The sequence below is a fragment of the Odontesthes bonariensis genome, chromosome 12 (assembly GCF_027942865.1).
Source record: "Odontesthes bonariensis isolate fOdoBon6 chromosome 12, fOdoBon6.hap1, whole genome shotgun sequence".
Taxonomy (NCBI): Eukaryota; Metazoa; Chordata; class Actinopteri; order Atheriniformes; family Atherinopsidae; genus Odontesthes; species Odontesthes bonariensis.
Window position 1 is genome coordinate 5,182,331 of NC_134517.1, and position 14,256 is coordinate 5,196,586.

A 14,256-nucleotide genomic window follows, 5' to 3' on the forward strand; every position below is an offset into this window, starting at 1 on the left:
TTCCATAGTTTTAACAGCATTAAAACTGACAAGGCAGCCCCGTTTGTGTCACTCTTGTTTTGAAAAATAAAAAGTGCTCATCTTAGGACAAATATGTTGTATTATATCAGTAACGTAAATGCCCTAAATGTTGTGTAACTGGAAGCATGACTCACAGTGACTTACTCTGTGGGAACCTTGTCGGTACATTTCTTTTTGTAAACTTGGTTGTATGACTGTTTTTTTTCTTTTCTTTTGTAGCACACAGTGTTACTGATAGTTACAGTCAGTTGGAAAGGAAACTATGAACTGAAATGATTTCTGGGTGTGTACCATTGCCAAATAATACCAAAACTAACACAACTTTTGCATTGGTAATCATATGTGGAGACAAGGAAGAGAGAACAATAATTTATACCATAATAAGCACCAAAAAAACAATGTGCCACCCGATACACCAAAATAATCCTCAGCTGCACAAAGCTAAGATGCATCCAACAAAGCTTTAGCAGACTTATTACAAAGCAGGTACAACTCAACTCAGGATACAAGCCACAATTAGCCTTGCAAAAAAAACAAAGATTGTACCTGCATATTACAGTTAACATAATACTTACCTTTGATGCACTGCCTCAGTTCATTTTCATTTTGTTTAATTTTTTTTTATTTTATGCAAAAGCCAAAACTTTATCAATAATAATAGTTATAACTATCCCCTGCCGTGGCCAATGTTCTTCCACAGATGAAGATCGATCTCTCCACCAACTTTCATTTGCTTGGGGAGTTTTTGTGTAATCCTGTGGATAGACGGGCTATCTTTCCAAAATATGCTGGCTCCCAAGAGGAAACATTCTAATTAACGTTAAACAAAATGTATTTTTCCTTTGCATATGACACTTACAAGGCTGTAGCTCAGGAGGAAGACAATCAAAGAGTTGGAGGTCCGATTCCTGGCTTTCCCTAACCACATGTCGAAGGGTCCTTGGGCAAGACACTGAACCCCACGTTGCCCCTAATGAGTCTATGGGTGTATGAATGTGTGCGATAGAGATTAACAGGAGATGTTGTTAATGTGGCCTATATGTACAGACTAAGCTGTGCTGTATGAGTGTGTGAGTGAATGTGGCTTGTACAAGTGGCTTGAGTGGTGTATATCTATAAATATAAATACAAATACAGTCCATTTATCACTAACAGGAGAGTAGTCAACTTTTAGAAAAACTGAAAGATACCCAAAGTGTAAAAAGGTACCAAGTATAGTTTGTATGGAACCAAATTCTGAGCAACACGCAGGGCCAGTTTGATGTAATACATTTAATTTAGGCAAACATATTTCTGTTTAGTCAGTCACACGTGCACCTTTTTTGAGTGCACGGAGGCTGCTAAAAATCCTATTTTCAGTGAGGTTTATTTCTTTTTACTCTTTGAGTAAATTAATGTTACTCACGATAAACATATCATATAGCACATCCTTATGTGTACACACTTCACAGTTATTTTGTTCAGTTTAGAGTGTTTGATGAATTTAACTTCTGACCATATAAGTCAGACATCAGAAGTAAATGAGTTTTACGATAGTTGTGGGTATTGGATGTTTCTTGTGTGAGGCCCATTTTTTTGTCAAATTAGCATTTGTTCTATACTCAGATAAGAAGATGATATATATGACTATGAGGTCTGTTCCAAAGATTTATGTCAATCTTTACTTTTCAGGGCTTCTTTGTGTCCATCATTTATTGCTTCTGCAACGGAGAGGTGAGTGAGCTCTTTTTTTTCTTTTCAAATTACGTTGATTTGGGGGAAAAAGCTAACAACAAAATATAGCAGAAGCAGAACCTTAAGTTGCTAAAAGGATCACTAGAAATGGCTCTGTGATAAGAATAATCCATTATAATAATTTTGGACAGATTCATCTTCACGAAACCTTTTGTCAAATATATATATATATTTTTTTTCCATCTTTCTATTTTGCACTACTCGCCTGAAGCCCCCACTTTGATACTTATAAAGTTTCTGGATTGACTGACAGGTTTTGATATAGTAAAGGAGTTATATTTTCTGTTATTTCAAAGCTCCATGAAGGATAAAAGTAAAGATGGAATAGAAATGAATAACATTCTAAGGGTGAACTATGTGAGCCAACCAGTCTTCATGCATTTTGTCATTTAGCTCCATATGGTGTTTCTCATTAAAACTGCCAATAAAAACCATAGGCAGCAACAACCTGTTTGGGTAAAGTAATTGCTGTTGTTACTCACACTACTTGGCAGTGGAAAATAAACACCTACAAAAGACAAATATCTTCTTAGATATTTTACAATTTTGTTTAAAAACTAAGTTTAGCATCTTTCAGGTCTAAGGTTTAAATATCAAGACATAATACAAAGTCATCTGGTCCTGACCAGCTCTTAAAATCAGATTAACTGCAACACATTACATCAGTGTTGTATAAAGTACTGAAATCTCACACAAGTAAAAGTATAGGTACCCCTCCAAAATATGACTTTGGTAAAAGTCCAAATCACTGACTGAAATGTTACTTGAGTTAAAGTCTTAAAGTATCGGAAACGTCTTGTACTTAAGTATGAGAATTACTGTAAAAATAGATGTACTTAAGTAATGTAATGAAAAGTACAGTATAAGTATAAGTAAAAAGTAAACAAGGCAAATGCAGTTTGAATGACATTTTTTATATTTTGGTAAACTTTGAAGGTCAAATACACTTAAAATCTACACACAACCAAGTGCAGGCAAAATTTAGACCAGGTTTAGACAGAAAATACAAACTTTGTGAACCTTTAAGTTTTTCTTCTTCAAGTAAGGTCAGTGCTGAAAATGAGGCGTACATTACACCATTAAGAAAAAAATGAAACAAAAGAGGCTGCTACTGTTATTGCCATCATTATAAACAAAATTTAAAGAAAAAAATAGGAGAAAACTGAAGCTTATCTGGCATCTGAAGAGGGAGTCCAGTTTGAAACCCCTTTTGTAAACCTTTCTAAAAAATAAATAAAATAACTCAGTACAGAAAATGCGGCCAACATCACCAAGAAAAAAAGCTGTTACGATTACTGTACTTCACAAGCTATAGGAGGTGCACACACAACCGGTCATTATACAAAAGAAAAAAAGAATTGGGAGGGAACTGCAGCTTATCTGGCATCTGAAGAGGAAGACCTTTTTTGTAAAACTACCTTAAAACCTAAAAAAGGGGAGTTTCTGTAAGATAGAATTTCCACGTCTTTGGGCTGTTGTGTTTTTTTTCTCTCTCTTTTTTTGTAACGAGTAACTAAACCGAACAATGAAAATGTATTGGAGTAAAAGTATGCAATTAAGTTCAGAAATATAGTGAAGTAAAAGTGAAAGTTGTCAAAAAATGTTATACTCGAGGAAAGTACAAAGTATTCCAAAATATACTTAAGTACAGTAGTGAAGTATTTTTACTTCGTTACTATACAACACTGCATTACATATTACACTGAATCACTGAACTAAAAGTATTTTGAGAAAAAATAATCACAGTACCCTCAGGAACTAAGAGGGTAAAGCCTGATTCTTACTCGGCGCAACCTCACTTTGACCCATTCTTACTAGCTGGTCGCAAATGGCGCAAACGGTCACGTGACCCAAAATTCCGCCACGCCCCCCGTCGCAAGCTAAAAAATCCTTGCGCGTCGCAAGGTCGCGCACACAACTTTTTTTCTGACTTCGCGCGAGCTCAACCGGAAACAGCTGACCAAGAGAAAGGAAACATGAACACTGCAGAGACCGCGGTGACCGAGAGGGTGCGCCTCTACAAACATCTGTACGACACGTCTATGAAGTTACACTGGGACAACGTTGTCCCAAAGGACAACGTTTGACAAAGTTCGTCTTGTTGCAAAGGACGAACATTCCACCTTCTCTTCTGTTTTTGCCGCAGCCGCTTAGCTCTGAGATACATATACAGTTCTACACCCAGAGTAAATTCATTCCGCATCAGATGTGCCAGCCTCTGCTGACGTGACACCACAGGTGGCATTGTGTATGCTTTCTTCGTATGCTTTTCTTCGTCCGGTTCTTCAGCTTGTTTCCTCAACAGTGACGCCCGCTGGTCTGGAGAGAACTGCAAATGTGACGCATACTCGGCGCAAACTGCGCTTATGAGCTGAAGGAACTGTGAAGGGGCTGGCGCTTTCGATGACGTCATTAATGGTTCTCGAGCCAGAACAGTTGCGCGGTTGCGCCGAGTAAGAATCAGGCTTTAGTAGCAGCCAAGTGCAGCTAATTAAAGGTGGGGTATGAGATCTTGGAAAAACGGTTCCTGCAAGTTATATTTTTGAAAATACACAACTTGCCTCTCCATTCAGCCCACCCCTCAAAACCACGCCTTCAAAACACATGAACGAGTTACGAGTCTGTGAACGCGCAGGGGTAGGAGTGAGGGGGGCTGACGGTTGATTGGCATGTCAGAATCCAATAGAAGTAACTCTCATCATTACTTATATTGGTCAGACATTTCCTCTTGCTACACCCTCTACAATGGACTAAAATATTAATATTTTTTCCAAACATTTGATTTTAGTGGGTGCAATGGGGTCGTGAGGAGGTTTTCAGACAATATGATAAAAAATGCTCCAGAAAACATCTCATACCCCACCTTTAAATGCACTTAATTAATTGATCATCAGTAAGTGTGAGCAGAAGTTTCGTCAGTTTGCTGGTCTGGAGCATTCAGGTATCTGTGAAGGAGGAAAGAAATGAGCAATGATCTTAGAGAAGCATCTGTTGCTGCTCATCAATCTGGGAAGGGTAATAAGGCCATTTTCAAACAGTTTACGGTCCATAATTCTACAGAGAGAACATTCAAAACAACTATGAATCTTCCCAGGAGGTTTGATTTTGTAGTGCTCAGAGAAACTGCAAAACCCCCAAGAGCTACATCTCAAATACACAAGTTTCAGTTGGGATGATAAAAAGTTCATGACAGTACGATTAGAATTAGACTTCACAAGAATAGTTTATTTGGAAGAACATGGCAGCACAGCTTAGGTTTGCAAAGCTGCATCTGAACAAACCACAAGACTTCCTTTGAATTAACAAGAGCAAAGAGGAGATATTTTGTCATAATGGGTAAACCAAACACAGCATATCAGCACAAACACCTCATACCAACTGTTAAGCACGGTGGTGGAGGGCTGATGATCTGGGCTTGTTCTGCAGCCACAGGACCTGGGCACCTTGCAGTCATTGAGTCCACCATGAACTCCTCTGGATCCCAAAGTGTTCTAGAGTCAAATGTGAGGCCGTCTGTCCGACAGCTAAAGGTTAAACAGGACAATGATTCAAAGCACATCAGCAAATCAGCAAATCTACAGCAAATCTACAACAGACAAAGAAACTGAAGAATCAAGGTTTTGCGATGGATCAGTCAAAGTCAATCTGATTCAAATCAAATCAAATTTATTTGTATAGCACATTTCATGTACAAAACAATTCAAAGTGCTTTACATAAAATAAAAGCATTGAAGCAGGGAGTGGAACAAGCATTAAAAATACAAAGAATATAAAGAGAAACAAATAAAATAATTTAAATGAATTTAAAAACAAGCAACAGTCCAGATAAATTAAAAGACATCGTGCAGATTTCATGCAGACACATGAGAAAAGAAATGTTTTTAACCTGGATTTAAAAATGTCTCCATTTGGTGAAAGTTTAATCTCCACTGGCAGTTTGTTCCACTTGTTTGCAGCATAACAGCTAAATGCTGCTTCTCCATGATTGAAACCCTGTGAAGGGAGAGCTGTGTAAAAAATGAATACCCACAAACTGCAATTACTTAATGTAAAGAGGAGTGGGCCAAAATGATGTGAGAGACTGATAATGCCAAACAAAAAACCATTACCTCAAGTTATTGCTGCTGAAGATTTCTCAAAACTATTGAATCATGCTCTGTGCTTAGTTTTTCATACACAGCTTCTGTACATTGGTTCAGTTTTAGTGAAATAAGAACACAGCAAAATATGTTGTGTACTTTAATGATTTTTTTTTTTAATATGTCCTAATATGTTCAGTCTTAGAACTAAAATAGGGTATAATTTATTTTTCACACGACAGTAAATACATATCAATACCATATTGAAACAACACTGTATTTGCAAAAGGCTCCTCCGGACTATGCGGTCATTTTTCAGTATAAATCTTGTTTTACCAGCTTTTATTGCTTACGTCTTTACAGGTCCAGACAGAAATAAAAAAGACATGGACACGCTGGAACCTGGCTTTTGAATGGGAGGGCCCGGTGGTCTGTGGCCGCTACCGTTATGGCTCTGTGGTTGTAGGTCTTAACAACAACAGCACCAGCAGTCAGTCCCATCTGGCCGGTGGTGGGCCTTCAACACGCTCCACCACACTCACATTGAGTCGTGCTTATCGAAGCTCTGGTTCCCCCATTATCAACGTGCATGCAACCCTCCCTGGGTATGTAATCACCAACTCAGATCCATCTATACCTGAGGAAGCTGAGGACAGTGGCCCAAAGCGAGTGGACGATATCTCACTGAAGGAAAATCTGCCTGTGCTAAATACAAGTACAACAGCTGAAGATGAGGAGGAAACACTGTAGCAGCCACCTAATGTCAAGAAAGGTTGTAGAGACTGATGAAAAATTCTACTGATGGAGCTGTGAAACTCATGGCTTCAAACTCTGAAGATGAAGGCAACAAAGAAACAAGAATGTATTAACAAGAAATGTCACAAACCCTATTTGAATGAAAGCTTAAAATATGATTAAAAGAAGCTATGATTAATTATTTTGCCATCATTTTTAAGGTGCAGGAGATTTTTCCCACTGTCAACATGTGAGAGGCAGGGTACACCCTGGACAGGTTGCCAGTCCATCACAGGGACACACAACTGATGGAAAGTCACCAATCAACCTAATATACATGTGTTTGGACAGTGTGAGGAAGCCAAAGTACATGCAAAAAACACATGCTGGCATGAGGCATTCATGCAAACTCCACACAGAAAGGCCCCAGCAGAGATTCAAACTGGGAACATTCTTGCTGTGATGCGACATTACACATGCTTACAGAACACAAATAACAGCACAAGCGCACTGGTGCTAAACGCTGTTCACAGCTGATATAGACTGTTTGCATATGAACATAAGTTATAGAAGCACAACGTTGGTGAGTAGTTGGATGGAGGACAGGCTTTAGTCAACAAAAGAGCCCTTGTTTTTCTCATGGGGGGAAACACCATGATGTCCTCCATTAACCAGCAGTCCCCTGGAGGCCAGGTTAGGTAAATAAAGGGAAAAATATCTTTGCATGTACTGCTGAGCAGTGATATTTCCTGCTCCATGCCAGAGACACATGAAAAGTTGCCATAGAATCAAGCATACAGACATTTTTATACATAAGACAAAATGATGTTGTTAAGAAGGAGTTGTAAGAAAACAGTGGCAGCACAGTAGCATGATAGCTGTAAAACAAATCTTGAAACTGCAAATTTTGCAAACAGTTGTTCTTGATATTTAAATCTACAACAGCTTTAGAATGTTTTATTGTCTTTATTGTCCTGCGTGTGATAAGACAGCACCAGGAGAGACATGGTTTTATACTTTTGGAATATTGTTTTTGTTAAGACAACTGATGGCAGACACAGTAGCTTTTGAGGCATGGTTTCACAGATACACACACACAGACTTCAACAAAGTTATTGTCAGGGTGAAGTGTGGGGAAGGACATGGATGCAGACTTCCAAAAGAAAGCTTGGTTTATTAACAAAAATCAAAGTATCAACACAAAGCGCGGCTGAGCCAGAATCAAAAACGTAGCTTAAACAAACAAAAGGTCATGGCATGGAATAAATAAATACTTAGCTTGGTAAACGAGGAACATGGAAAAAAAAACGAGGAACATGGAATAAATATGTATCGTAGAGGGTAAGAGGACATGAATGGCAAGGATCCAGCAAACTGAGAGGGGAGACTGGAAACTAAATAGGGACAGTGATTAGTGACAAGGTGCAGCTGGTGGGGAATAACACAGGTGAAGTGAGTGAACTAATTAACAGTGCAGGGCAAGTAAGACATGACTAAACTAAAAACTAAACATGGATTGAAACTCAAAACCTGGACATGAACTGAACACAAACACGTAACTTAAAACATGAAACTAAAAACATAAATCCATGGGCGTGACAATTATACTACATCTTTCTATTATGTTCCCCTTTTCTCTTTAAACTTCCTTCGTTTTCTTTTTAAATGTCTCAGATTGATGTATATCAAAGTTAAATCTTTAATGAGATTAAACAAGGCTGTTTTTATTAACAATGAGTTCCATAAAAATGCTAACACTGATGTGCTGTTCACCACAGCTACATGTTGTCCATGCAGTTCATATTTAATTAACAAGAAAGTTGAGGGAGTCCAAAACTCCTTAAAAACTCTGTAAACATTTTATTAGTTACGGTGTGTAGTATTTAGAAGATTCTTTCAATAGAAATGTAACATAAAATACTAAGTGGAGGAGTTCAAGTATCTCGGGGTCTTGTTCACGAGTGAGGGACGAATGGAACAGGAGATTGACAGGCGGATTGGTGCGGCGTCTGCAGTGATGCGGGCTCTGCACCGGCCCGTCGTGGTGAAGAAGGAGCTGAGCCAGAAGGCGAAGCTCTCGATTTACCGGTCAATCTATGTTCCTACCCTCACCTATGGTCACGAGCTGTGGGTAGTGACCGAAAGAACGAGATCGCGAATACAAGCGGTCGAAATGAGTTTCCTCCGCAGGGTGTCTGGGCTCTCCCTTAGAGATAGGGTGAGAAGCTCGGTCATCCGGGAGGGGCTCGGAGTAGAACCACTGCTCCTCCGCATCGAGATGAGTCATATGAGGTGGCTCGGGCATCTGGTGAGAATGCCTCCTGGACGCCTCCCCAGTGAGGTGTTCCGGGCCCGTCCCACTGGGAGGAGGCCCCGGGGAAGACCCAGGACACGTTGGAGAGACTATGTCTCTCGGCTGGCCTGGGAATGCCTCGGGGTCCCCCCAGAAGAGCTGGAGGAAGTGGCCGGGTACAGGGAAGTCTGCGTCTCTTTGCTCAAGCTGCTGCCCTGCGACCCGATCCCCGGACCAGCGGAAGATAATGGATGGATGGATGGATGGCATAAAATACTAAACATTGCTTCCATTATTGTAGCACAGTGGCAGCTGGCGTTTTAAGCAAAGTATAAAGCATAAAATTATGAACTCCAATATCCTAAAGTTGTCAGTCATTCTTCCCCAGAAGTAAACTTGAACCTCCAGTTCATCACAGGGCCTTACAGAGACAACCGAGACAAATAACATGCACACTCAGTAAACCTTAAATGAATGTGCAAGGACAGGTATAATTTATACTTAGTGTGAAAGCGGTGCTTTAAAATAAAAACATCAGTTTACCAAAAGCAAAAGCAGAGCAATGCAAAGAAATATATTGAGCCATGAAGCAGAAAAATAAAAATAAATAAAAAATCAGTAAGCTAAAGGTGCAAAATGTTGCGTAATGCTATCTATCACCTGTTGGTAATACCCTGAACAATGAGCTAAAGCGTTGTTTTTTTTTTTTACTTATTAACTTAAATGGAGAATAATTCCCAGCTCCAGTTTCCAAAGTAAATGGAATGTAATATAAAACAGTGAGTGAAGTGGGCAGCCATCCCACATTGTGAAGAATTGTAAAGAAAAATCTACCATTGAAAAAACTGCAATGTATGCAGTTTTTATTTGTATATATTTATTCTTTCATTTAGTGAAGTGTACACATCTTGAGAGAATTGCTGATTAAAATGTAAATTTGTGTGGACACAATTCATTTTCTATGAATACGACTTTAATAGTGCCACCATGAGTTGCACACAACAGAATCAACGTGATGTTAAGAAACTATTAAAAATGTCTTTTTTTCCCAGTCAGCTAATGGGCTCACTGTAAAGTACATGGTACAAGTATGTGGCTTCTTAACCGTATCCGCTTGTTGCATGCCTGTTTTTCAGTGCCCCTCCTGCTCCAGCATAAGCTTTAAAAATTTTGACTTAAAAGGGTTCTTTGTAATCTTGTCTTTTCATGCATTAATTATATTCCGCATTGTTTTTTTTCTTTTTTGCTGTGATTCTCGTTTGTCTTTCTTTCAGTACTTTCCTATTGTATCTATCTCTGATAACTCCCCCTCCTCTTCTATCTTTTAGCTGCTAAATAAATAAATGTTTTTATGTTTTCATAAATTTATCTTGAGTAACAAATCCTACACATATCAGACCATCACTTATAATGTGTCAGAGTACATTATAATGTGAAATCATAAAATCATTACAATGTACTTTAAAACAAGGTTAGACATTAAAAGCACTCTGTTTTGCGACTCCAGAGCAGTGTTTGGCTCCGACACATTTGGTACATGTCGGCTGATGTTGACTGACACCTTAATGTCACCAGATGAGGCTTAGTGTGCAAGTTGATTCTAATATATTTATATTATTAATTCAATTTTAGTATTATAGGTTGGGCTATTATAGGTTAAAGTCATGATTTTTCACCCAAACATAGTCCTTTACACAAAAGTGATGAAAAACAGTTTTAAGTTAAACTTCCTAACAAAGAAGAACATAGTTTGCAGTCCTCTCACATTTATTACCTCCGCCAAGGAGGTTATGTGATTGCCCGAGTTTGTCTGTTGCTTTGTCTGGATGTTTGTCTGGATGTTTGTCTGTTCGTGCTGCAATCTTGCGACCTGCCACAAGGTGGCGCGACCTCCACAAGGTGGCACGACCTGAAGGTGCCAAACCCAAACAGAGCCAAAGCCAGACAGAATGCATAGTGCGCGGATTGAATGCACATTGCGCGGATTTGCTGTAATTAGCACAACAAAAGATTGCAACGGCAAGCCAGTGTGTATAACTGCATATAGCGTGCCCAAAGCCAGACAGAATGCATAGTGCGCGGATTTACTTGCACGGCAAGCCAGTGTGCATAACTGCATATAGCGTAATGAGAACGGCGAACACTGCTTCCCGACAGAACATTGTAATAATAATAATAATATTATTAATTATTAATAACGGCGAACACTGCTGTTCAATAATGAATAGGGAGAAGGGAATGCCTCTTCTGCTGACAGCGCCAAAGAACAAGTAGCCCACATCAGGAACGTATGTCCATACATGGCTCGCTATCCACAGGTAGGTTGGCGGTTGGCGGAGGTCTGCACTCTCTGAGTGCATTTCTAGTTTACTGATTATTTTAATTTTGTGAACCGGTTGTCAGCTGTTGATTATTATAGATTGCTGAGTACAATTTGTAAATACAAGTTTGACCAAAAGATAGTATGTTAAGCTACAGTGGAGTAGTGTGGTCAGCTCAGTGTCGTCACACAGAGGAGATGTCATGCTCACGGATTTATAGACATTTTCTGGACTCTATTCATTTCCTGTTTTATTTTGTTAACCGTTGTCATCCTTATTTCACTTCCTGTCAAGTTTCCCACCAGTCTCAGACACACCTAGTGGTGGCCATCAGTAATCATTATCAGCAGTAGCGGCTCGTGGTCTGGAAAATAGGCGGGGCAGATGATCTGCGTTATCAAAATGCAAGCTTTTATGGAGCATACGCAATAGGCCAATAGTCTATGCAACCATACGCAGGGGGGATGTGCGCACTCGCATAAAAGTCTGCCATACAACAAACACAAAGGCCCCATGAAAATGAGCGAAGAGAAAGTTTGTGAAAGGAATTAATACTGCCTACGTTTCAATTAGAGGGAAACTTGTTGCAAAGCATTACCTAGCATGGCTAATTTCATGGCACAATTCAGATGCGCCTTGCTGGACTCGTGTTTTTTTGCCTTTTCCGAAAAATGCTTCATGTCACACACACCGACAGTGCTCCAACCTAAGCTAGCAGACAAGTAACCTACTGTACATGTAAGCTGTCAACACATTGTTTACTGTCTCAACATTGCTTTGCTCATCAAGCTAAGATATTTCATTAAATCACTCCCAGTTTCCCATTTTGCAAAGACTTCATTCACAATCACTTAAACTTTGTAAGATAGCAACTATAAAGTAAAATCTTTACCTACCACAAACGTGAATCCGGATTAAACAGCCAATATCCTTCATCAAATTCGACATAGTTATCCGTTTTATCCAACAAGTTTGTAGGGGAATTTGGCGGCTCTGAAGTTCCCACTGGCTAGATGGGCGGAGTAATATATTTCTTAAACCCTTTGAGTCCTTTCAATGTCCAGGGCAGATCATACACCTGCCCCAATAGCATCTATACAGGCGCGCTAAATGTAACATGATATTATGCTACGTAGGGGCCTACAGTGATTCTGATTGGTAGAATGTGCTCGAGAGTTCTAAGAAGGGGCGGCGGGGCCGGGCTTAGCTGAGGGCAGACCAGGCATCTGCCCTGGCCAGTGGCCATAGATCTAACGTTAAGCAGCCACACTGGAGGTAGGCTATATTTCAGCGAAAATAAAAACAGATTCCACTCGCAAAGTCCGTCACAAGCCACAATATGGTGTAATACAATTCCCACTGTGATTGAAGTTGAAATAAATATTTTATCTATAATTTATAATTATCTATATTTTATCTATAAAAGAAAGGTTGGGAGTGTGGAAGGCGGGGCTCTTCCCATCCTGCCCAAATACAGCGGCCGCGGCTGATTATCAGTACCATTTATACTCCTAGCTTTCCAGACCTTCCTTGCAGGAAGACGGATTGGTGACAGGGTAGCGTCTCAACTGGGAGCGGGGCCTCGGTTAGCTATCTCGCAGACTGGTGTGGGTTTTGATGCTAGCTAGCGAGAGGGTGTGTCGACGGACGTGACGTGGAGTGGATTTGAAATCGTAGTTCAGAGGAGTTGGAGGTTGGAGTGACGTGGCGTTAGGGCGGTTGGCATAAACTGGTTTGTGACTGGATTGTATGGCGTCTCAGGGTGAAGATGAGGGAGATGATGAAATGGATAATGGAGACTGGAATCATGTATGTGGTAGTGGTAGTTCAGGAAAAGAAAGAAGGACAAAGGAAGATAATATGAGGGGAACGCAAAGTAGTAAGCGAAGTCTAGAAGGAAATAGCTCAGACGAAAATAATATAGTGTGTAAGAAGGTTGCAGGGAGGAAACCAAAATAATTATAAAATTCAGGAAAGAAGATGAGGGTATTCAACTAAGTCCATTAGTTTTTTTTGAGGGAACTAAAAAAGAAGTTTGGAGAGTTGATTCTGGCTAAGATTCTGAGAGATGGGAATCTTTTGATTATAGTTGGGAGTGAAGAGCAGAAAAACAAAGTGTTGAATATTCAGAACATTTGCAAAAAAATGGTGAATGAGACAAAGATTTTGGGAGAAGCTAAAATAGCTAGAGGAGTAATTTATGGAATACCGGTGGAAGAATATCTAGAAAAGTTCAGACGTAGTATTAGTGGAAATGAGGTAAGCAAAATTAAAAGATTAATGAGAACAGTGAGTGGAAAGCCTTTCAGTGATGTTGGAATTTCAAGGAGAAGTTCTTCCGGAAAAGATAAGAGTTGGATGTATGGTCTTTTCTGTTAGGCCATACAATTCTCCTCCGCTAAGGTGTTATAAATGTCAGAGATATGGACATATAGCAGCAGCATGCAAGGGGAAACAAAGATGTCCAAAGTGTGGAGGGGAGCATGGATATGAAGAGTGTAAAAATGAAAAGGATATTTGCTGTAACTGTGGAGGGCAACACAGGGTGACTTATGGAGGATGCGAAGTTAGAAGAAAAGCAGTGGAAATAGAACAAGTTAAAGTTACTCAAAATATAAGCTATGCAGAAGCGGCAAAGAGAATGAAGAAGCCAAGAGATGTGTCAGGGGAAACTCAAATAAATACAACATTAGAACAAAGACAGATAAGAACAGATACAGTGGTGACAGCTGAGATGAGTACAACATCAGAACAAAGACAGATAAGAACAGATACAGTGTTGACAGCTGAGAAGATTATGTTGTTTATTGCATATGTCATTAACTGTACAGAGCAAGTAAAATATAAAACAGAAAAAATCAAAATAATAGTAAAAGGAGCAGAGAAATTCTTTGGGATAAAGGACATATCTTGGGAGCACATAAATAAAAAGTTGGGGGGAGAAGGGAAGACAGGAGGACAGGAAGAGAGAACATAATGATCATCCTGCAGTGGAATGCCAGGAGTTTAATTGCAAATGGACAGGAGTTTAAATGATTTATTAAAGAATTTAAAAAAAGATTTGGATATTATA

The 14,256-nt window shown here is 39.5% G+C and overlaps 1 protein-coding gene across 1 annotated transcript in view; it reads left to right on the forward strand.

Moving 5' to 3' along the window:
• pth2ra (parathyroid hormone 2 receptor a) overlaps positions 1-7,077 on the forward strand; it is a 95,007-nt gene extending 87,930 nt beyond the window's left edge. The window contains exons 12-13 of the mRNA XM_075478958.1: positions 1,693-1,734; positions 6,198-7,077. Coding sequence (XP_075335073.1) covers positions 1,693-1,734; positions 6,198-6,584 — 429 coding nt within the window. The 3' untranslated portion in view covers positions 6,585-7,077. The remainder of the gene's footprint in view (positions 1-1,692; positions 1,735-6,197) is intronic.
• Positions 7,078-14,256: the final 7,179 nt, after the last annotated feature.